The sequence below is a fragment of the Thalia democratica genome, chromosome 6 (assembly GCF_965202585.1).
Source record: "Thalia democratica chromosome 6, ktThaDemo2.hap1.1, whole genome shotgun sequence".
Taxonomy (NCBI): Eukaryota; Metazoa; Chordata; class Thaliacea; order Salpida; family Salpidae; genus Thalia; species Thalia democratica.
The window spans coordinates 1,032,528-1,058,187 of record NC_139170.1 but is presented as its reverse complement, the minus strand read 5'-3'; the positions used below and the strand labels follow the sequence as shown (position 1 = coordinate 1,058,187).

General features: G+C 25.5%; 1 protein-coding gene across 1 annotated transcript; it reads left to right on the top strand.

Annotated features, from left to right (window-relative positions):
- The first annotated feature begins 13,223 nt into the window (after positions 1-13,223).
- LOC145837768 (tropomodulin-1-like) lies at positions 13,224-23,668 on the top strand. The gene is made up of 7 exons (XM_082945211.1): positions 13,224-13,401; positions 14,271-14,426; positions 18,309-18,417; positions 19,690-19,860; positions 20,304-20,465; positions 20,689-20,830; positions 22,280-23,668. Exons 1-7 carry the CDS (start codon positions 13,237-13,239, stop codon positions 22,449-22,451), a joined length of 1,077 nt encoding a protein of 358 aa, XP_082801337.1. The 5' UTR covers positions 13,224-13,236; the 3' UTR covers positions 22,452-23,668.
- The last annotated feature ends 1,992 nt before the right edge of the window (positions 23,669-25,660 follow it).

Genomic DNA, 25,660 nt, shown 5'->3' with positions numbered 1-25,660 from the left:
AAGTCTGTAAAAAAAATTGCATAAAGTATCATAAAATTAAAACAAAAGTAAAAATAAATAAACTTATTGTGTAAACAAATACATCACAAACATTGTCAAAAGTTTTCAATATTTAAAATAAGACTGCATTTTCTTATGTTTTTTAATTTAAAATTGAACTTTAGCAACTGTTTTTCTAGTGATTAAGTAAGACCATAAGGGTGGGACCGCATTTTTACAACTTTGTTTTCATTTGCAGATTTTTTAACTTGCTATCAGTAAGTTTTTACTGCTTAAAACTCCAAATTAAGTTTTCAGATATTAGAAATCAAAATTAAGTAGTTGAATAAGAGTCTATAAAAGAGAGAAACTTGAACAGAGAAAAAATATTAATAATCTATTTGATTCTAGAGTTTAAATAAAAACCTATAACTTCTATTAGATAATAAACCATCATTTGTAAACATTTTTATCTTTAGTTAAATGTCAAAATACTATATTTTCTTTCCAAAAATAGGAAATAAATTAATAACATTTTAGAAACTTAAGTCATAAAATACTTATTTTTGAAATGTTACAAATGTTATTTCAATATCAAGCTCAGAACTTTACCTAAATATTTTAGGTAGTTTGCACATAAAAACACTATAAGCTTTAATTTAAAATTTCATTTTAATATTGAAAAAAATAAAAAACAATATCACAAAACATATTGCCCACCCTCTTTATATTATAAAACAATATGGTCACACATTAACACTTAGTGTCAGATGGCAACTTGAAAACACATTTAAGGTACCATAGCTTTCAAACATTTAAGTACATAATGGTTACAGCAGGGTTGTTAAAGGTTTTTTGTAAATTTCTTCCAGCTTTTCTGAATTTCTGAAACAAGTTTTTTAGTATGAAATAAATTTTAGGTAAAAAAAAACTGTTTTAAAAGTATAGTAACATTGATAAGATCTGTAAAGCTATTTAAAGTTTGTAATTTAATGAAAACAATTTTAATTGTACAAAACATTTAAATTTATGATAGATTTTTCTTATGTAATCAAAATTTTGTTACTTTACATACAAAAATTGTTTAAAATTCCAGGTTTTTTAGTGATTTTGATCAGAATTCCAGATTTTTTTACTTTCTCTAAATCTAGTTTTTTTCCCTGAGTTGTCTAATTTAAGGTTTTCCAGGATTCCAGGTTTCTTGGCAACCCTGTTACAGTTACTCAAAATTGGTCAAAATATAGTTTACTTTATTTACACGTTCAATATTATACCCATCCATGAAGTGGTGCTGCATACTGTTTTTGCATAAAAGGTTAAAAAATTATCACATGACTATCTAGCAAATGTTATGTTTGATTTAAAAACTTCAAAGTTGATGCAGAATGCCTCTAAATTGACTAAGTTTAATGTTATGATTTACAGTTTGTTTCTTTTATAAGGTTTTCAAAAAAAAAATAGGAGAAAGATTTAAACTTTAAGTTTTAGTTCTTTTATGTGTTATTTTGGTTCGTCAGTTTTAGTCTGCATAAAAGGTTTTAAAATGAAATTATCATGTTTGAGCTGAAATGCTTAATGTTTGACCTATAATTTTTAAAATTGATGCAGAATGCTTCTAAGTTGACTAAGTATAATGTTAAGCTTTCCAGTTTGTTCAACTGATACAAGGTTTTCAAAAAAATAGAATAAAAATTTAAACTTTATTATGTTTTAGATCTTGTACGCGTTAATTAGGTGCCTCAGAATTTTTCAAACAAAATAAAGATACTTTTTAAAAACTTTTTGGTTATCCATATACAGCAGAGTTTCCCAAAGTGAGCTAAGTGCCCCCCCTGGGGGCCATAAGCAGTAAGGGAGCCACAGGGGGGTCATAATTTGAATCTAAGATTAGATATTTTGGATTTGCAGATGAAGAGCAAAAAAAAAATAGGCCTTAGGTGTTTTTAATGGTAGTTAAAAATGAAATTTCTTTAAAGTTATTTTTAGTAAAAAAAATGTTGTGCCCTCAATATGAGTTGCATTCATGTTTTTCTGGATTATGCATTTAACATGAAGGCTGATATGTTGATGTTAGAATTCAATTCAGCACCCAGTTTCATTCACAGACTTCAACTGATAAATAAAGATTCACTGTTTTCAGAAAGTAACATAAGTGTGTTATTAGCCAAGGCCGTCAAACTATTGACCACTCGACCATTTTTCTACAGCGTGAAAGAAACTAAAAAAAATCCAGGTCACTTTAGGTTCATCAGTGTCCATGCAAAAAGTCTTGTTACTTGTACAAGATGTTGAAACAAGGTTGGAGTCAATATACTTAATGCTGGAAGTATTACAAAAGTTAAAAACAAGTGTCCAGAACTACATGGTTAACAACATACTTAAACCCAAATATATTCTTAAAGCTGTTGAGTGGAAACTTGTTAGCCTTCTTAATGAGCTGCTCAAACCTTTTTACATAGTAACACAGCAGTGTGGAAAAAACAACGCATTGCTGATAATGTAATCCCACATGCAACAGTACTAAAAAAGTTTTTTAATCATAAAGCTACATAGTCCACCAGGTCTAGATCAAAGTAGTTCTACAAACTTGGCAAAAAATACAGAAGAGGCTTTTGAAACACAGTTTTATACTACTAATAACAGCAAACAAATAAACCTTTATGATAACAACTTTTTTTAGTCACAACAGTTGTTGATCCACGGTATCAACTTGACTTTTTCCCTGCTAATCTCAAACAGAAATTTGTAAAGCTACTGAAATCACAAGTAAAAAATCATAGTTGTTGTAAGACTGGTCAAAGTGGTTGAGTTCCTTTAGTACCCCCTATCAAACCTTAAGCTCAAATACCTACAAATAATGTTCTCAACTTTTTTTTTGTCTTTTTATTCTACATTTAAATCAGTAAGCAGTGCAGACACTCACAAAGTGAGCAACAAGATTCAGTTGATAAGAAATTGAGAGAGAAGTTAAGGCTTTTTTGACTGAAGCAAATTTATTTGCTGAAGAAATTAAAAAGCTGAGGTCTTGTCTTGGTGGAACTCAAACAAGAAAAAACACACACACCTTGCTAGGTTTGTAAGAAGGTATTTTTTGGCACCACCATCTTCTGTTTATAATGAAAGTTTATTTTCAAAGGTAGCTTTTAACAACAAAAGTGGAATTGATTGCTTTCAAAAACCAGCAAATATTTTTCATTTCTTCATACATCTTGAAAAAACAAAAAAACCTTTGTAGCTTAATGGCGTTGTTATGAGTAAATGTTATTTACTAAATTACTTACTTTTTTATACGTAAAGAGTTTGTAAAGAAGTTATTGTAAGTAAAAGTCTAATGTAAAGCTTATCACAAAAAAGTTTGTTATTTTTTTAAAGCATTGTAACATTTAACTTAACTTTCTTTTACGTCATAAAAGTACAAAATTCAAAATTAGTTATAAGTGGCTTGAAATTTTACAGTTTAACTGAGATTTCATATAAGTAGGTTTTTTGTTTTTTTTTCAAAAGTTTGGGAGCCATGACTGATATTTAGGGGCCATGAGAGGCAAAGACACAGGGGGGTCATGAGGTCATAATTTAAAACTTACACTAGATATTTTGGAGTTGATGACAAAGAGCAAGAAAAAAAAGTATTAGGTGTTTTTACTGGTAGTTTTGAAACTAACACTAGATACTCTGGGCTTGAGGGGTCCATAGCTTTTTAATTTCTTTAAAGTTGGCCTTTTGAAAAAAGTTTGGGAAACCCTGATTTAGACAATTACATTGGTTTTTTTTTAACAAAACATTTGAATTAAACAATTTATACCTTTTAATGGTATTATAATGATTAAATTTTATAATTTACTTCTATTTTGAAACTACATAAAATTTAAAACAATTTGGATCCAAAACTGGACAGATCTTAAATTATAAAAGAGATCTGGAACCTGAACTGGTTGGATTTTAAACAGTGGATCCGGTATATCACTCTTATAAATGTTTGCCAAAAGACAAGCCACCAAGGGTTTTCAGTTTAAAAATATTAGCTTATTTTAATTTATTATATGTTTTTTAACATTCAAGTGTTAGTTATTAAAGGGATATGTGAAATTACAGATGATCAAAATTGCTTGATTAATATTTTTTATTTAGAAGAACAATCATTGATTTTTTATTGAGAATAAAGTGTATTCAATAAACAATTATTTTTTTATAAATAGGTTTTCAAATTTTATATGTCTTGTTAAATTATGTTAAAGAATTGTAAACGTCATTCAGTTTAACACATATGAAAGTTTTCATCATTAGAAAATTATGTTCAAAAAGTACTGAAAAAGACATTATAAACCTTAAATCATAATTTTTATGTTGATCTTAACCTTATTATGTAAAAATGCTTGTGCAAAAGTTTTAATAAACTAAAATCCCCTAAGATGGTCGTACTATTTACTTTTTATGATTTAAAGTGTAAAATTCAGAGACAATAATACACTTAAAAACTTAAAAGGCAAAAACTGTTAAATACCAGTAGAAAAATAAAATAAGGTATATTTTGTTCTTAGATATAAAAAAATATGTAAGCAAAATTAAATAACTAGCATTATAAACTAATTGATTAAAACAGTGCAACTAGTTAAGAACCGCTCTAAAACACTAAATAGTATTATGTTACTGTTTATTGAACGACAAAAAAAGCGCTCAAAATAGTTGGTACTAGGACTTAGTACACAAACAACCTTTCGGTTATCAATTTTTACACCACTTGGATACTTTTTAAAGTCCTATCCAGAACTTGTCCAGGAATATTGTTTATCAGACCATAAACAAAGCGCTCAAAATGTTTGGTCTAAGGACCTGGTGTACAAAAAAATCCATTCGGTTATTGAGTCGTTCAGTGACGTCATCTGATCGATAATAACCTTCTTAATAATAATCTGTTAGATGCTTCATGTGAAAGCATCATAATCCGTTTGTAGATTGACAATTGCAGGTTTTCGGTTGTAACTGACTGATAAGTACTAATAAGGATAAAACCGGTCACAACCAAAGGCTTGTGGTCTGATAATCAAATTGGTGTGATCAAACCTAATGTTAAACTTGATTTTTGGCATTAGATAAAATTATAATACCATATTATATTTCACTTTTACTCTTATGAACTAAGAAATAAGCGAATGATATAGAAAATAACTGCTTGTTTAATCTGTGTTTATAAAACTTAAAAGAAAAAAATTGTTACCCTCAACTTCAAAATTGTATTTAATAAAATAAACTGCCAAGTTTTATTGTTTAAAATTAAATAAAATGTTAATCAATATATAATATTAAATTTATATTTTGTTTCAAATCTTTTAGATTCCTCTAAGTTAAAAATAAGTCTGTGACAAAAGATCTTCGCTAAACAAACGGATTTGACTTACAAGGTTATAGGACATAGGTATCCTCCCATAAGAATAATAATAAATATATGTTTAAAATTTTCATATAAATCAGAGGTCAATATTATCTACTATAAATATTAATTACGTTGTTTCTGTCTCATTATCGTTTAGATCGAAAAAAAAAACTGAGCTTTTCTATATTAAATTTTTACCAAAGTGCTCTTACATTGATTTGATAAATGATAATGTACATTAAACTATAATTTTAATACAATTTTGATTATAAATTTTTTTTTTTATATTTATATATTACCCTCAACATTACAGTTACCCACAGTTCTTTTTAGTAAATCTAGTTCACGTTATTTGGATTCAAGTGATACTAATTTATAATATAAAGAAATGTAAGATAAAAAATCAATGAACAGCTTTAAGAAAACTTATTTAACTCCTTTTAGTTGCGGTTTCTAACCAAGCTACATGTTTCCTGAGTAAACTTAAAAGTTTTTTTTTTGTGGAAGCTTCTACATGATAGAAAGATAATGGTTTAGTTGTGTACAGACATTTTTTTCTTGTTTAATTTTTTATATTATTATAAATAATGTATATTATACCACTTAAACTATAACTCAAGTTAACATAATACTAGTACTTACCTATGTTTAATTTGATTTTTATCAAAAAAAAAGCAAATGGTTAGTAATTTTTAGTTTTATTTTTACATCTGTTTTTATTTTAGTTTATCGCTCTGTGTTTTTGTTTTACAGCTTTTTTATGTGTCTGATGAACTGCTCTGCAGTGAAACGGCGTAATGCAATAAAACTTAAACAAAAAATTAGTGTAATTTCTACAGTACTATAAACTTTTAAAATTCAAGGCAAAATTTCCAATTTAAACTTGAGTTTAATTATTAATATTTATAAGTTACCCGATGAAATATGGTTCTAAAAATACGTTAAAAGACCTCCTAGTCTGGGTAATATTAATATGTGGTGCGCTTAGGCTTAGTCGAACTGTTGAGAAAAGTTTTAGAATATTAATATTTATATGAAAAGTAATTTTATTATTAGAAAGCTAATAACTTATTTTTTAGTAAAAACTAGGTTAAGATTTTTAAAAATGATTAGTTTTGTATATTTAAGTAATATTTTGTATCATAAACTTAAATAACTTCTGTAAGTGGTTTTTTTATCAATTACCTCTCTTAATTGTACTGAGATATTATGCTTAGAAGCTTTCGTAGTTTTGTTTATGTAACTTTATTAAAGCATTTGATTTATACCATTAATTACTTTCAAAACACAATTTTCAAAGTCTTTTATATTGAAGTCTATTTTTAATTATTGAAACTAACGATGTTCCAATAGGCTAACTTAGTATTACAGTTTTTTATTCTTTTTTGGAATAAGTAAAACTTTGTTGTGAAAAAGAATAGAAAACTTTTAAAAGCTTAAAGTAAGATAAGTTTTAAAAAATGAAGTACTTCGACAAATACTGTTATAGTATTTTATTTCAACTGTAATTAACTTAAAGTACAATAAGCTTGTACCTGTATATATTTTAAGAAATAAAAAATATTTTTTTTTTTCAAAAATATTGTCAACTAATTCAATTCAGATCAATTATTTTCATATCAAACTCTACCATTATTTTTCTTACACAATAATATTGTTTTACGATCTCAAACAAGTAGCACGATTTTAATAGTCTTACTACTTTTATTTGGATACTATGTCCTTAAAAGTCATAAGTATTTCAAAAGCACAAAATTTAGATAATAAAAACTTGAACATAATATTCGAACAGATTTCGAAACTATTTTTCCAAAAGTAAGCATAAATAGTTGTTTGCTTTGCATGAAAAAACCTAGTTTATTAATAAATCTTATTATTACAAACTTCTATTAACTCCATTCCGCTAATTAGTTTTTTCTTTTAAGTTTTAGCATATGTGTATCAATAAAAGGAATTAAAAGAAGATAATGGTGTTTTTGTTTGAAAAAAAAATCATTCACGTGTGGTATAAAAAACTTTTCATTTAATGATATGCTTTGTACACTGTACACTGTACAGGTCTTCTAATTTTGAAATCCTCTGTTAAAATTTACAAAAAATAACTAAAACTTTTAAACCTATATTGAAAGTATTTATTAGCACTTAAGTTATTGATATATTTTTTTATTAAAAATGCAAAGCTTTGTGTAAAAGGACATCGTACATAGCTAAAAAAGCAAACAGTTGAATTGTAGAAATTATAAACAAAACTGAATCTGTTTTCATTATATTATAGCAAACTACTACTTTTTCAATAAATTGTTAGATCTTAATATTAATTGCTCTTTATTTTGTTTTTATTTTTAATAAAAATCCTAGACTAAAAGCTAAAGACAAATCATCTTTTTATTATGCTCTTAAACTTAAAAAGAAATAAATACATTTTTATATTTCTAAAAATTAATTGCAATATAAAGTTTAAAGTAGTTTATTAACTAGTTATGTAATAAAATAAATTGTAAAAACTAAAAAAAAACTTCCAAGCTCAAATTAAAACATCATCATCAGCATCAACTCTGCCGTACCTCACAGCAGTTCTATCTCCGGTACTTCCCCGACTCGCTGCCATGACAACGCCCTCCACCTCCCCCCTCAGCCGCATCAGCACGAAATCGGGGGTTTCCCTGGTGACACCTTCGTCGTTCAGCCAATCGTGAACCTTCCAGCTTTCAACATTGACTTCCTGATCTTTGTACGAGATCCAAACATCTTCTACATCTTCCGCAAGTCCTCCCGAGTTGATTGGATCCAACGAGTTTGCCGAGCACAAAACCCAACTTTTTGTCATCAATGTACCAGATCCTACTTCTGTGTATTTGTGGTGGTTTTGGTATCTTACGTGGATTTTTACTTGCTCGTGGTACAAATTGAAAGTCGGATTTGCAGAAGTTTTATTCAGATTGATCAAGATAAGTATGAAAAATATTGAAGTTGGATTGATAAACATCATTGAAATTTTGTTTAAATAATTTTTTGTAAAAAGTTTTCGATGAAATTTGACGTCATAATAGAATTTTTAAGTTTTGCACAATTATGTTAGAAATTGATTTGCCTCTGTTTGTATTGTCTTGAAATTTTTTCTTTCTAAAGTGATGAGTCGATATTTCTAACAAGTTTTCGCGAACCAATTTTATTAAAAAATAAAACGATTTGAAAAAATTTTAACTATAGTTTGAAATCGTGAAATTGACATTAAAGTTTACTTACAGTTGAATAAGCAGTAAGTCTATATTGATAAAAATTACTAATTAGAAGGTTTTAAAACTCAAATAAGCAAGATGTAAAAGCGTCCTAAATTGCTTAAATCGAAGAATCAGAAAATCTAAATAATGATCACAACATTTGATGCTTTTCATCAAAAAGAAACTGAAAATAGAAGAAACTTATAAAAAAACTTCAGAAAAGTACGAAGGAATCAAAATGACTTTTTATGTTGAATTAGTACATTATTAAAACAGAATATTAATGTAGTAATTTTCAATTGTATAAGTCCTGAAGTTATAAAAATTACAATGTGTACTATACGCAACTGTTAAATTACTATTACTCTTTTTTCTAAATTGGTAAAAAAATCAACTTTTTAAAACGTTTTGTTTTGACTTGTTTAATGAAAATCAACCATTTTATTCATAATCTAAGTTTACGCACTTAAATATGGAGTAATTACAATATTAGGTAACACAGTAAATGTTTTTTTTTCCTTTTAAGCTAACTCAAATGTTTATAAAATTAGTTGACTTAGTTTTTAAACTACTTTTGGATAAAAATAAAATGTTGTTATTCTTATCCTCTTATAAACATTAAATCAAAACTTCTACACCTATAAAAACTGTTACTTTTTATGTCTTAGCTAAAATCAGATACGCAAGTAAAAGTTGATTACTCAGTATCTAATTCAGTGCCAAAATTTTTATAAAGATTTTTGGCTTCAACAGCATACAACAGTTAAAGCTTATAAAATAAAAACTATAGTTGGTTATGATTTTAATAGATTTTATGATAAGTTATATTCAACGCTTGACTAATTTTAACACAGAAAATAAGTATTTATTTATACACTAAAGCTTTAGCTCTAAACAAACAGTTTTTATGTTTGAACTTTGAACAGAACTGAATCGGTTAATTGCTTTAATTTTTAAGTTATTATATTTTTCCTAGTAATATACGCGCTTAAGCACTATTACTAGTTATAAGTTAGACAAAATAGTAGATAAAAGATGTATTAATGTGTTCAAGTAACATAAAAAACCTAACAAAAACTGAAAAAAACTTTATATAATCTTAGATAGGAATTGGAAAAAGTTGATAATTTGAATATTATAGCGGTTGTAAAAATTACTTTAATGATAATAAATTGAAAGGAAGCCTGTTTGCAAAGTATTTTAAATATATTTAATTAAGTTATTAAATGTAATTCAAATCAAAATATTTGCATAGAAGTTTTTTTTAAGTAAATTTAAATATAAGTTATTTAGTTTTTAAACATCTTTGAAAGAAAAACTTTCAGATTTGTTTATGGGCAACTCTTTCTTCTGTTGTTAATTGGTGAAATAGTAAAACCTTAGAAAGTAAAGCAAATGTTTTACATTTAAAACTTTATGATACGAGTTTAGAACTTTTTGAGAGAACGTTGTAAATAACATTGAACAGTTTAATGAATTTATTCTTTCAAGAATTTGTTTTACAGGCTAAGTTTCGGTCAAAGAACTCGTCTGTGCTTAAACAAATCTTATTTAAATATAAGAAATTCTATTTGAATAAGATTTGTTTAAGCACAGACGAGGTTTTTGACCGAAACTTAGTTTGTGAAATAAATTCTTGAAATAATAAATTCATTATTTTTTCTCTAGTAGTTGAGTTGAGATCTCTTTATTTGTTTTCTTAAAACCAAAACATATAAAATTAAAAAGTTTAATAGTTATAACAGAGGTGATTTTTTTGAGTCTTTGTAAATCTATTGTAAATGATATGATTTCTTAAAACTAAATCTTCTATAATAAGTCTAGTTCTTCGAAACTATATGCAACAAGTAAATGTTTGAGAGCTGCTACTTATAAGAAAGGCTTCAGCTATACAGGTCTGCTTTGAAAAAAACTCCCAGTGACTAAAAAATGGCGAATTTATTGCTAAAACGTGGAACTTAGTTTACAATATTTCAAAAGTATAGTTTTTTCAATTAGGTTTTGCCCATAGAACCCAATCATCAGATCTTAAATATACTAAGTTTAACCTACTTTGCCTTTTTAAAAGCTATGAGGAGTAGAATAATCCCACAAAATTACAATAAATGTAATAAAAATAAAATAATGATTTTGTTTTTGAAAATATTCGTCAGTAAAAAACAAATATAGCTTTTTTTTTACTAAAATATACTTATAAACATTAAAAGTAGTAAGTCCAATTAAAGTTATTTACTTACCTAAAAAATTTATTTGTCGCGTTTATAAATTAATTTTAAAGCTTTAGACGTTTAAAAATTCATATTAAGATATTTTAGTTTCTTTAAATTTTAAGTAAAAATCTGGAACTATAAATGTAAAGTAACTATAGCTGTATGTACTATTAAAATTTTGTTCTTGACTTAAATAGCAGTTAATTTTTTAGTTGATAGTTTAAGTCAGTTTACCACAAGAATCTATCACAGAAATGTTAAAAAAGAAAAAATAACTCTTAAAAGTGGTCAACGAACCTAGTAAGGAAAACTTTCAGTTTGTACACAGCAGACTTTTTCATTGAAAACTAATTAAAAGTCTATTATCACTGTTTTTATTTTTTTTCTATTAAAAGAGTTTTTTAGAATCATACAGCTTTGTTATCTAGCAATTTTAAACTTGACATATATTTATTTGATTATTTTTAAGAAACTTTAATCTTTTACTTTTAAATTTTCTACCAAGGGACTTTTTATTACTTGTATTGGCTTAAAGAGGCAAGGGCAGAATAAACAGAAGCTTTCAAACTTATTTAATTCATAAAACATTAAACAAACAATGATGAAGAGAAAATTGAAATACTCTAATAATACAAGAACACTTTGATCAAATGTAACATCACAATGTTTATTTAATATTTACGATTCATAAACCAATAATATGTTTATATTATAATGGGTTAATGTTTCTTTACGAATAGATTTATCAAAATAACTTGATTGTTTTAAAAATGATTGTTTTTCATAATAAATAACTTTATAAATGTAAAACCGTGGTGAAATTACTGAAAGCTTTTCAACCATTTTCATTTTATTGTACAACTTTGTGCTGAAGTTTTTAACATATGGTCTGATGGTGTAGGGTCCTAGTGGCTTTGAAAACTATAAGTTTTTTGTTGCAAGATCAAAACCCATGGCCAATCATCAGATCTTAAATATACTAAGTTTAACCTACTTTGCCTTTTTAAAAGCTATGAGGAGCTTTTTAAAACTCTTTGTAATCATAATTAAATATGTAGTCACTATTTAAAAAGTTTATAGCATTTTTCTATAGAGCTTAAAACTGACTGTATCTATTTTGAAGGTTTTTTTTTAAGTTTTATTTATCTGAAATAAATGTTTTATATAAACAAATCATTGTTAGTCTTAGCATAACTTTTATTCTTGCATAACTTTTATTCTTGCATAATCCAAAAAATAGATTTTGCCATTCATCATGAATTATTAGTTTTCAAAATTTTTCCATTGTGCAAATTACATGTAAACTTACCATTAGTATTTACTAACAATGAATTGCACAATATTGTTTATACTTGTGCATTGTTACATAACTTCATTGTTTGCACTTTGATCTTAAGACTGCTTGTAAACATCTTAAAACAAACATATATTATCTTATTACTGTTCAAAACATCTTTATTATAGTTGTATTAGTCAGAACTGCTTAAAATACATGAAAAATATACTTCTGTTAGTTGCATTGTGTTTTAAGCATGAGTGTGTATTGTTGAGAATAGGTAATAAACTATATAGTTAAAAATAAAAAAATAGTTTCAAAATATTTAAAGTTGTATAAAATTTTTCAAAATGATGTTTCAGTAAAATTGTTAAAGGAAAGTTTGGATTAATTTGAGTTATATTACAAACAGTACTAGGCTTAGTTTACTAATGTGAAGTTTAACATCAATTTATCCTTGAAAATAAATATGTTTTATGAATTCTAAAAACTTATATTGTAAGTATGGCTTAATTTTCTTGTAAATTAATCCAGTTTTACATGTTTTGGCTTAAGGCCAATTTTTTATAATTTTTATTACTAATGACCTAGATGTCTCAAGTTTTATCTTATTTCCATAATTAATTTATAAGTTTAATAACTGCATTGTAAATATTTCCTTTTTTTTTCATTCATCATTTTGGTATTTTATATTTTTAGACAAAATTGTAAAAATTCGAAAAATATGCAAAACAAAATTTGATTTACAAATATAATTTTTTATACCACAAGTAGTATTTGAGTGGTCTACAATAAAAAGTTACTTGGAACAAAAATGTAATAGATATGTTTAAGTAGTATAACAGCACAAAAATAGTTTATTTGTTTTTGATTTATTACATTATAATCTTGAATATGTAACAGAGGTTTTAGAGATAACTTTGTTTTCAAGATCATATGCTTAGAAACATTAGACAACATTTGAATATTTCAGATATTATAATATATGAGCTAGTAAGCATGATTAGTGTAGTAGCTTAAATATAAACAAAAATACTAATTACGATTTCAGATATTTTATGTAAAACTATGAGTAACTTAAAAATAAACAAGTTAAATTAAAAAATTTTATAACAAGTATGAGCATTGAGCAGTGTAACAAAACAAATAAATTACTTTACAGAAATTTTATGAGTAATTATGAGTAGTGTAGCAGAGATTTTGGAGCAGGAACGGAGCAAGTATCTTGCTCTAGATGAAGATGAGATTCTTGATCAACTCAGTGAGCATGATCTCAATCAACTGAAGATCCACATGCAAGACATCGATCCTGATAATCAACTCTTGCCAGCTGGCCTAAGACAAGTTTGTTTTTAATGTAAAACTCTAAGGGATTGGAAAACTTTCAATCTATGACAAGTTACAATTTTTTTTGTTTATTTTTGAAAATGCCAAAGGGTTGGCAAACCTTAAAATCTATGATAAAAGTTATTTTGTGTTTATTGGAAAAAAAAAACTTATTAAAATTAAAAATAAATTTTTGACAGATTTTTCTAAATAATCCAAAGAGCATTTTTTAAAACTTTGAAGTATTTAAGTCAAACAATGGAGGAGATATATTTTAAAGTATCTATAAGTTCCATATATGAAACCCATTGTACTCTCTTACTTTAACTAGCTATATCTAAAAAACAGTTTCAATATTGAAAAGTTTTGAAATGCAACTTGTAAAATAGTTAAAACTTTAGTAGTATAGTCAGTAATGTTAATTAGCGTTAAAACTCTAAAAAATAGTATCAAGTTGTAAAATAAGGATATTTACTCCCTATGGCCTTACGTTATTATTTGTAAATATACACCTGTAATCTTCATTAACATCAATAATAAGTATTTCAAATTATTGTATAATTTTTAAATAACCTTAACATGCTAAAAATAAGTAACTTTTAAAAGTTTAATTTGTTAGAGTATTAACAAAAAAATTAAAGTTTGTTTTTTCAGATAAGTTTGTTTATTTTTATAAATAATTTTCAATTCGTTATTATTCATTAATGACTTATTACAATTTCACAATGATTATTTTAAGTTTAAATTATAATTATAAACTGAATTTTAATTTATTATGGAAGTTCACTTGACTTGCAACACATTGAATTTCATTAGAACTTTTTTAAATTTTTTAAATGTTTTTTACAGACATGAATCATATAATAAAAGTAATTTCTATTTTACAGAGCAACCACACGGACAAGGAAGCAACTGGCCCACTTGACAGAGATCAATTACTCAATTATATTGAGGATGAAGCTAAGAAGTTGGATGATGTTGAAGATATTGTTCCCTTCACTCCTGGTGTTAAGAGGGGAAAAATATGGCAGGGTAGCTTGGATGTGAGTTTTTGGTTTTATTTGTTTTAAATAAGTAAATCTAAAGTATAATCTATATGACATTTATTTGTAATTGAAAAGTAGCTCAGCTTTACAATTATTGGTATTCTACATAGTAATATATTTTTCTATTAAGTTTTATTATTAGACAGGGTTGCCACACACTCAGGGAACTCAGGGAATCTCAGGGAATTTTCAAACTGTAGAAAATCTCAGGGAATCTCAGGGAAACTCAGGGAATTTTGGCATTTTTCTTTTAACTCAGGGAAGTTTTGATTTTTTCTCTAAATTTCAGGGAAATTTTTTTCTAGATCTAGAATGAGGTTTAGTTAATCCAGTTTCAATATTTTGTTCAAAAGTAGTAATTTTTATTATTTAAGTGGTTATTTAGAATTTTTTAGCCTTGCGGCTAGTTCTTCAATATTCTTAGTTTTAACATTGTAGTTTTTTTAAGTTTTAGATTTATATTTACTTAAGTAAAATCAAACAGTTTAGAGAAATGAAAGTTGTTGTTAACTATTGACACACTCGATATCCCAAGCAAGTATAAAGATTTAACAAGAGTCCTTGAGGCTGTTTCTGAGCTTCACAATGGCCATGCAAGTGTTGAACGGGGCTTTAGCTTAAATAAGGAAGTAATATCAACTAATATGGGAGAGATGACAATAAGGTCCCAAAGAATGATCAAAGATCATCTATATGCAAACAGTCTAGAACCAAGCACAGTTGAACTAAGTTCTGAATTGTTGAAATTTGTAAAATGTTCTAGGGCCCAATATTTGGCATATTTTGAGCAACAGCGCTTTGCTAAAAATGTTCCAAATAAAGGTGATGCTTTGAGCAAGTTAGGAGAACAAAAAAGTAAACTTACAAAGCAACTCAAATGTTTGAATGAAGACTATGACAAATATACTGCAGATGCCAACAAACAGTCTGATTTAGAAGCAATGAAAGAATTATTAGCAAGAGGAATAGCTGCTAAGGACAACGCAAATAAACTTGAAAATAAAATTAAAACTATTGATTTAGAAATTGCATACTTGAAAAAGCAGTATTAAGATTTTTTTATTAGGTAATGTGAAGTTGTTTTAAAATCAAAATTATGTTTTCAGTTATTTAAAATAGATTGTGTATGAACATCTAAAAGACATAAAAAAAAATTTAATTTTAGATTATTTTGTATCAGTTGTTAGGTATTAAGTTGTACTTTGATATGAGATATTTCTTTAGCTATTTCTTTAAACTTTCTTTTTGCAGGTTTTTTTTTTACAATAATGTTAAGCTTTTAAGTTTTATTTACTGCATTCAGAACAGTTGCTAGGAAAGACATACAAGTCATAATGAAGTTATTATGTATGCATTTAAGTGAGTTCTTCATGTGAAATTATTATTATAGTATAATTAAGGCCATAGGGGGATCCGACTTTTTTTTTTACAAAAAATAATTTTGGCATTTATATGAAAGCTTTAAATACAAACTACAAGCCTGTTTTTATAGAATTTAAAAATATCATTTAACTTTTGAGATATTTTATTTTTTGTAAAAAGTTTCCGATACAAACGTATGGACCGCAAATTTTTCGGAGTCAATTTTATCGGAATTTTTAAAACTCACTAAAAATCTATCTCCTCCTTCATTTTTTGACCTAAAGACTTTAAATTTTCAGGAATTGTTCCTTTTAATATTTTGAAGAATCTGAATGTTGGAATTTTTGAAATTTTGAAAAATAAAAATTTTATCTACAAAAAACTGAAAAAAAGGGTAGTTTTTTGACAATAATTTTTTTTACTCAAAATTAAAAAAAATCCTACAATAGATCTCTTTAAAGTTTAATGATACACATTCTGTAAAAATTTGAGAAAGATTACTCAAAAAATGAAGGAGGAGATAGATTTTTAGTGAAATAGTCTTTTTTCGCATTTTTAGTTTTCGCCTTCCATAAGGAACCTATTGAACGCCCTTTCTTTGATCGCTTATATCTCAAAAGTAACTTTGAGTTTTTTTAAGCGGTTGAAAGTGTCTGATAGCTCAGATTAAATTCTACAAAATAAGATCAAGTTGTAAAAAACAAAGTGGACCCCCCCTATGGCCTTAAATTTTGTCAATTAAAATGTCAAACAAATTAAACTTTATTCTTTTATGTAGAAAGTTAACTAACAAGTTTACACAAAGTTGTGCAAAAATTTAGTTTTTAATTTTTAATTGGTTTAAACCTTTTAAAATTGAGTTTTTGAAAACAGTTTTTTTCATAAATTTAATGCAGAAGCATACACATACAACCTTCCTTTTATTATTAAAGAAGAAAAATGAGAGTGAGGTATTAATAGTTTGTGTTAGAATTGAATTTTTTTTTTTTTTAAGATTTGAAAAATACTCAGGGAAACTCAGGGAAATTTAAGGTTACTCAGGGAAATTTTTGGTCACTCAGGGAAGATTTTTTGGCTCAAAGAGTGGCAACCCTGATTAGATTTTAATACAAAAAATAAATTAACGATGGTTTAAAAATCTACCAGTTTATTGCACGTTTTCTTCAAATTAATTTCGGACAACCGTCCTTCATCAGTGAAAATTTAAAACTAGTAGAACTAAACACATTCATGCAACAAAAAAATAAATAAAAGTTAAAATATATATTATGACGTAGTAGTTCAAAACTGTCTATAAAACTAAAATTTTAAAAGCTAGGCGATTTTTACATTGTAATAGTATTTTTGTAAGTGAAAGTAAATCCAAATGAAATGAATATAAAAACAAACACTTTACCAATATAAACTTTAAACTAAATTAAAACTATCTTAGTAAGGAACTGTTTGATGTTAGTTATTGTTAATAAATAGTTACTGCTATCGGCGAAATACAAATAAGAATAAAAACTTTTCCCAAACAATACTTAAAGTAATTATAAAAACTTTTATTAATAACAAGCTGTATCTTACAAACTTTTTATCTTAAAAGAAATAGTTTAATCCCTGAATAAAAATAACTATTTTGAAACGAAACTTAAATCTAAATAAGATAATAATACAAAAAATATATAAAGAATTAAATTAACTTGTTTCAGCAGCAAATTATTTTTTCTAATATATTGTTTTTTAAGGTAAACATTTTATCAAATAAACAAACGGTTAAAAACTATTGTGAAACAAAAAAATATTTTTTGTGAAACTATCTTATTAAAAACCGATTACTGTAAAATTATTGATTTTATAAGTTTTCTATTATCTATAAAAAGGCAGTATTGTTTTGTTTATGTTTATACTTGCTTGTAATAAATTAACCCATTTACTCTCTAAATAATCTAAGTTCGTATGGTTGCTTGTTGAGTCTGTAAAAGTGATTGAATATGCTTCTTCAAAGGTTTTGTTCGATGTTGGATGCTTGTTGGCGTAGTGAAGTTTGAGTGCAGCTCGATCATTTGTCTCGCTGGTGGTCATGTTCTTCCAGTTATGTCTGTGAGAGCACCATCTTTGGGAAAAAGACGTAATTGTCTGTCCCACATAGTGCTCACCACAGATATTGCACTTTGCCGCATAAATCCCAAAATTTTTGCAATTCAAATTCTTTTTTAATTCAATTGTTTTACCACTTTTTGATTTTATTAAGTTAGTTTTTTTCACCATTCCGCCTACTCCCCCTCGGTTGCACAATAAGCATTTTCCACAAGGGTGAGATCCACCAAGATTTTAATATTTAGAATAGTTTTTTCTACAACACAATGTTTCACCCTGTAGGGATCATCAGTTATGATTACTCGTATTAAAATAAGTTTAAAGGTTTGTCAAAGTTTCTATGTTGCAAAAATATTTCAACTTAAAATATTTATAACGTAGATGTATTTAAATTTCACCAAAGACTCCTAGTACTTATTTTTTTTTTTAATTTAGGAAAATCCCCTCGATGATCCAAACAATCTTGCGAATCTGGATCCGGAGCTGGAGGAATGCATCAACAATGCTTCAGATGGAGAACTTACTGATATAGCTGCTATATTGGGTTTGTTTTGTGATTAAAAATAGAAAATAAATTGCAAACTTTTTTTAATGAATACTGTATACTTATAAAGCCTAATTGTGCAATATAATCAATTATAAATGTATATAGCCAATAAAATTAACACATATGTTTTCATGTGAACATGTACACAATTAGGCTTTATAAATATTCAGTCAATATAAATCTTATATAAGTTTTAAGCAGTTAGTGCCAAATTGATATATCTAGATTTAATTAATCTATATTTAATGTGTATTTAAGTACATACAGTAATTAACTAAGTTAAAATTAATATGTGCTTATTTCTGACAACAAACAAATCAAAAGAAGAAAAAAAGCCTTCTAGCAGTTACTGTATAAATATATTTTCATGGTTTTAGAATTTTAGAATATTTGCAAAAGGTTGTTATTGGAAGACAAATTATACATTAATTAGAGACTATTAAAGATTACTATTGAAAGTTTATTTAAATAATAATAACTTCATTTTAGTTATATTCAGTTTTGATTGCATCTCCATCTTTATGATATAACAGTTTATAAAAGGAGTTTTATAGTTATTTGCCTTAACTAAAAAATAATGCTCAATTTAATTATTAACTAACATTGTTATATGCAGTTTCATATTTTATTTTTGCTTGAAAGGGCGCAATCTCTTGCCACCAAAACCGGTCGCGAATAAAATATACAATTCGCATAAATCTATTTAAAAGGAGTTTTAATAATTTTTTAAAATAAGTTTCAAATTTCAATGCTTTAGAATTATTGTTATTAAAAAAAGGTCTTTTGGCAGTTTAAATTACAAAAAATTTTATTAAGTTCCCAACTTTCGTTTGATAGAGTTATAACCCAAGCCAATAAAATGAACTTTTAAAGTCAGGGAAAAACTGCATCAACTGGCAGAAAAAAACATTTTGTTGTTAAATTTATAATATTTAAAATTTTCATACAATATCATATTATTCTCATCAAAAGTGCATAAGTTCTTAAAATGAATTTACACACAGTGTTGTTTGATAATTATATAGATTATTGCAAATAAAATCCTTACTTGATAAATTCTTGCTAGTAATACATTTATTGGTTTGTAATGTTCAGAACAGGGTTTGTTGAAAAAGATCTGTCTAAACATTTAACTCTGAGCCAATGAATGTACTTAGATTTTTTAAATGTGAGAAAAAACGTGCATCCATTAGACAAAAATCACAAAACATGTATCTATTGTTTGTCAGAGATACAAATAAAATTTATCCAATACATTACTCTCACCAGGAATGCACTCATTGGTTCGCAACGATCAGTACAACGTTAGTTACACATCAAATGAGAAAATTGTCAACAAGAGCTCGATGTCTTCAACTACAAAGTGTGAACTTGTAACCACTACTGCTAATGAACCACCTAATCCGACTGATGTTGAAGATACATTGGAGAAAGTTAAAAGTTTGTTTCTTATAATAATCAATTAATTTTCACGTATTAGTTTAATAATAATAAACAAGGTTAAAAGTTTGTTTTATCTGTAGAAAGTTTGAAAAAAAAAATATAGACCCATAACAGCTTAAAGTAGTTAAGCATTTTCTTTTTGATTTGTATAAGTTTATCAATAAAAATATATTACTATTATACTTATTAGTTCCATAAAAGCTACAAAAAGTTAAAAAAAATTTGATTCCTTTATTTACTACCTACTCAAATAACATTAAAGTTAAAGTGAAAAGTATTTATCTTAGACTTAATTCGTTGTGTAATCTAAAATAGCTGGAGAAAGTTAAAAGTATTTAATACTTAATATATAATAAAAAATGTTTCTCAACAAAAAATGATGCAGAGTTAATTAAGTTAATATGAACAACATCAACATTTATTATTTTTTTGTTTTATAGACAATGATGCAGAATTGACTGAAGTTAATATGAACAACATCAAGAATGTACCAATTCACATTCTACTTGACTACTGTGAAGCTCTCAAGACTAATACTCATGTCAAAAGCTGGTCAATTGCTAACACAAGAAGCAATGATAAAGTTGCCAAGGCTATCGCAGGTTATTTTGTTTTTTTTAATATATAATGATAAAAGTTAATTTAAAAAAAAATTAAAAACTATTAGATTTAACATATTTCACCCCTGTAAAATATCTATATAAAACCTTTGAACTGAAAGTATCATAAATAAAAATAACCTTTTAGAGCTATTAATTTTGGATATTAAAACCTTTCCAAATGATAAGTAAACTAGTTTCAAATTAAAGTAATATTTCAAAACAGAGATGCTTCTTGACAATATTTCATTGAAAATTCTGAATGTTGAGTCAAACTTCATTAGCAATGATGGTGTTTATTTGATTGTTGAATCTCTGAAAGAGAATTGTTCCCTCGAACAACTTAGAGTTGATAACCAACGTAGCAGGTATATGTTTTGTTTATTTTAGTTGTTTCGTTTTTGTTAAAGTTTAAATAACTTTAAAGATATAAGCGATCAATTTTTGAGAGTTAAATAGGTTATATAAGAAGGCGAAAACAAAAAAGGCAACATAAAACTGTAATACTAAAAATATATTTTCTACTACAACTTTTGATCAATCAATCCTTTTCATACTTAATCATTCTAGTTTTTCTTGAAAATAAACAGTTTGTAAGTAAGAAATTTAAGAATTTTTAATAAAAGTTTTTTAAACCAAAATAATCAACAAAATTTTACATTTTTCTTTGGTTTTTTCTAAAAATGTTCTTGTTTTCTTTATTTTTTGAAATTGTTTCTTACAAGCAAATTGTGTTTAATATTGCAAAAAGCGTTTTCTGAAAGTTTGAAGTAAATTGATTTGAATCTTAGGAGGAGATAAGTTTAGTAAAGTTTTTTAAATTTAAGGAAATGAGTCATGAAAATTTTCATTATACATTTGTATAAGAATCTTTTATAAAACTGATTATATCTCAAAGATCGATAAAAATGTTTATGTTGTATAAAAACTGACTTACATTTCAAACTTTAATCTTTTAAATAAAAGCGTATGTAAAAATTTGTAAAAAGTTGCCTTAAAAATTTTGAATCAAAATATTTTTTTAAACTAGATATTTGATACTAAAGACAATTTAAAATAACATTTAAAGTCATTTTTAATGTATTGAAATTGGAAAGTAATTGCTTTTTAAAGTTTAATTGGTTTTTAATTGCTTGTAAGTTATTTGTCTTCATAGACTCATTACATTTCATTTTAGTTTAACAATAAAAAAGTTGTAAAGTTTTTGTACTTTCTAAAGAGTAATTTTTTGAAAAGAATTAAAAGTATTGCGCACTTAAAATAATCTTATTGTTTGATGTAATATTAATTGAAACCACATCAAAAATTAAAACTTTTGTTTAAAACTCGAAATTATAACGAAAAGTTTCAAGTATCACTTAATATACTTGAAATTCATTCATATGACAACAAATTAAGTGTTTTGTACTGAATTAGTTTTGTTTACTGAATAGAAATTAAATTAGATGCTGTGTATAACAGGGTTGGACCTAATTAGTTTTTATAAAGCTACGATAATTGTAATTATCAATGATGTCTATAGTGATTTGTCTTTTACTAAGGGCTTTTATGATAAATGTTATGTAAAAGATGACGAAAAATGTTAACTTTCAAACCAAGAGCTGTCTAATAAATAATAAAATACAGTAAAATATACATGAAACATGTATATTATTTTTTATTGATTTCTAAAAGTATATTTTCAAGTTATCGTGGGACACATATTTGCCTACCACTGCTTTTTATAAAACTTTCTACTAAAATAAATTATAAAGTAGCAACAAAATTTCAGAATAGATTTTATAACAAATAAAATTTATTTAATTTAAAAACTACAGACTTGGATCGAAGTTTGAACATGATGTTTGCGAAATACTGAAGGAGAACAAGACCCTGCTGAAATTCGGATACCAGTTCCAGTCTCAGGGTCCCAGGAACCTAGCATCAAAGTACCTGACCAGAAATCAGGATTTGAGGAGGCAAAGAAGGAGGGCTCAATCTAATAAGTAGATTGTGACATCATAATATGCTTAATGACGTCATAATAAGTTGTATGATGTGGATTATGTCCAAAACTTGTAATTTTCAATAATACTTGATTTTTTATAATTCTGATGTTGATATAACCTGGCCTGATATTACAAAAGAAAAAGATGAATAGAAAGTTTTAAGAACTTTAATTTTATAAAGCTTTGTTTTTGTCCATATCTTATTGATTAAAGGGTTGCTTTAATCAAAGTTAATAAAAAGTATTTTTGTTTTGTAGACATACACAAGTTACCACCCTGATATGACTACTATGATTTCATAATGATACTATGATGTCATAATTGATTTTTTGTGGGCAAGTTGTTGTGATGACATTATTTTTGTAAGTTTTACTGATTGCAAATATATGAGTTTACTTATTTTATAACTACCTTAAATTTGAAACATATTTTATTAATTTCTGTCCTGTTGAGTAAACTTTAAAAAAACTTTTCTCCTTATGTTATAAAGTTTAAGTCGCATATAAACTTTTTGTTTTTTGATTTGTAAACTTTTTTGTATTCTTTCAACACTAACTCGTTTTTCTATTTTTTATTAAAAGAGAAGTCTGATTTGGATTACATGATCATTTTTATAATGTCTTTCTGTTTAATTAAATCCTTTTTTTTGTAGACATATCCTTCATTGGTAAAGTTTTAAATTGTCATTTCTAAATGAGGTCATAAAAGATTATCTCTATGATATTTTGTTATAAAAGTTAAAAAATAATAAAAAAGGTTTAAATGTTTCTAATATTTTGTGTTTTTTGTGCCTTTTTTAATAAAAATAAAATGTTTTTAAAAAATAAAAAAGAGTGTGTTACTTTTTCTAAAACTTTTGTACAAGCTCTGATCTTTATGAAAATAAAAAACAATTTCATATTGAATAAAGACTTTTTTCAAGTGATTTTTGAATAATGCTTTCTTTTTCTATTTTGCTTTGCAAAACTAACATTTTTTGTGATGTTATTTTCAATAAAAATACCTTTAAAATTCAAGTTGCAGTTTTTTCTAAATAACAATGATTTAAAGTTATATTTTTCTATATTTTCAACATCTATTTTTGATAAAGTAGCAGTTTAATATAGACATTAATATTTGATTAAAGTTTCAATTTTTTTCACTGTATAATTTCACTCTATTATGGCCGATTTGATGTATTCTTTCTAATTTTATTGTCAATAAAATTTCACTTCTTAATCAGAAATTTGTCTTTTATTTAAAGTTTTAACTAAATAATTAAAAGTCTTATAATACGATATAAAAACCTTGCGTGATATACTTCATATTCAGTATATGGGTAATGTAGTTACATTTTAAAAATTAACAAAAGTTTGATTTAAAACTTTATTGAATTATAAAAATGAGCTACATAATTCTACAATGCTAAACTACTTATTTAAAATGTAGAAATGTTTAAAATAATTGTCTGTGTACAGAATGGTAATTTATTCATGATTGATTTTTATAAGCATTCTTCAAATGTGAATAAAGTTTAAGGTAAGTAATTTATATATGCTCATCTCATATTTATAATATTCTAGATTTGTTAATCAATATTAAGATTAATGTTTTTTTTCAGAAAAAAGTTAACGACAGTTTTTAATGTTTATATAAACTAAATTCGCAAGTTATTTCAGTAACGTCTGTTTAAACTAAACTATATACAAACAGATCAAATTGTTTAGGTTTTTATTTGACAGATAATTCACTGTGTTTCAAAAAATACTTTGCACATCGCTATGAAACAGGTGCACAGTTTGGAAAACAGTATAACAAGTCCTAAGAATCACTAAAAAAACATTGGTGTATTTCCAGCAAGAAAAAAACGAATTGCCTGAACAGGTTTAAAACGTTTGTAATTTAATTTATACTAAAAGTCAAAATTTAATCTGGACTACTAAATATTTTTTTCTTTGAAAATAAATTTAATTTTATTTGTAAAATTTTACTTTTATTAGAACTTGTAAACACACAAAATAAATTTAATTTCTATTCTGTTTTATGAAACTAAAAATAACTGTTTTAAGTCTAAATTTATTTAAATGTAGTGTTTGCTTTTTATTTTGCTAATCAATCAACTCCTTTTTTATCTTGAAAAATCACAGTTAAAGATAGTTTTTGTTTTGTTATCTAAAAACTCCAAATTGTTTACATATTTAAGTTTTAATTTAGAAATTTTCAAAAGAAAAAAAATCTAATTTTTCACATTTTAGTTTAGTCATTAAAAACTACATTGTTAAAATTCAACCTTTAGTTTATTGTAAAGTACTTAAAGTTTGTTTACAAAAATGTTTTTACTGCCAAATGAAATGTTTTATTTACTTTACAAATAGTTTAATTGTAGTAGTAAAAATAACATGTGATATTTGAAAGTTTGTTAATCATGTGTTTGAAATTGTAGTATAATAAATTATTCATAACTAATTTTTATCATTAGTTTAAGTAAACGGTTTTTTTATTCCAAAAATGTAATAATTTATGAACCATATATTAAAAAAAATAATGACATATTTCAAAACCAAAAATTCGTGAACTGAGCAATCAATTAAATTTTCATGATAAATTTCATGTAATTTAAATGTTTCCTTAAGAGCAGAAAAAACTTTTAAAGTGAAGTAAAACTTTGTTCTTCCTTTTATAACTGTTAAAAATAATACCATTGTTTGACATTGCATATTTTGATGTTTTCAAAATGTTTACATAAATCTAAAGTTTTAATTTCAAAACTTTTAATTTGTTTAAGAAATCATTGAAATAACTTTTTTTTTTCAAAGTTTGACTTTGTTCTTAATTTTTTAGATAAGAATTCAAGTATATTATACAATTTCTACAAGTCAAATTTTATAGCACATTTATATTAAAGTTGGAAATACGTAATATGAATAAAGTAATAGAAAATTCACATCGCATAATATATTCACTTGGGAAATAATGTACAGAATATTGTGTTATATATTGCAATGCAGACATTATAAGCTTATAGTAGACTTTTTACAGTTAAGTATATGTGTGTGTATATTGTGAAGTACTTATGTATCTAGTTATAAACTATACTGTATTCATGTTTGTATTAATTTAAACTTTTTACAGTTAAGTATATGTGTGTGTACATTTATAATGTGAAGTACTTATGTATCTGGTTATAAATTGTATTGTATTTCTGTTTGTATTAATTTAGTTTCAGGAGTT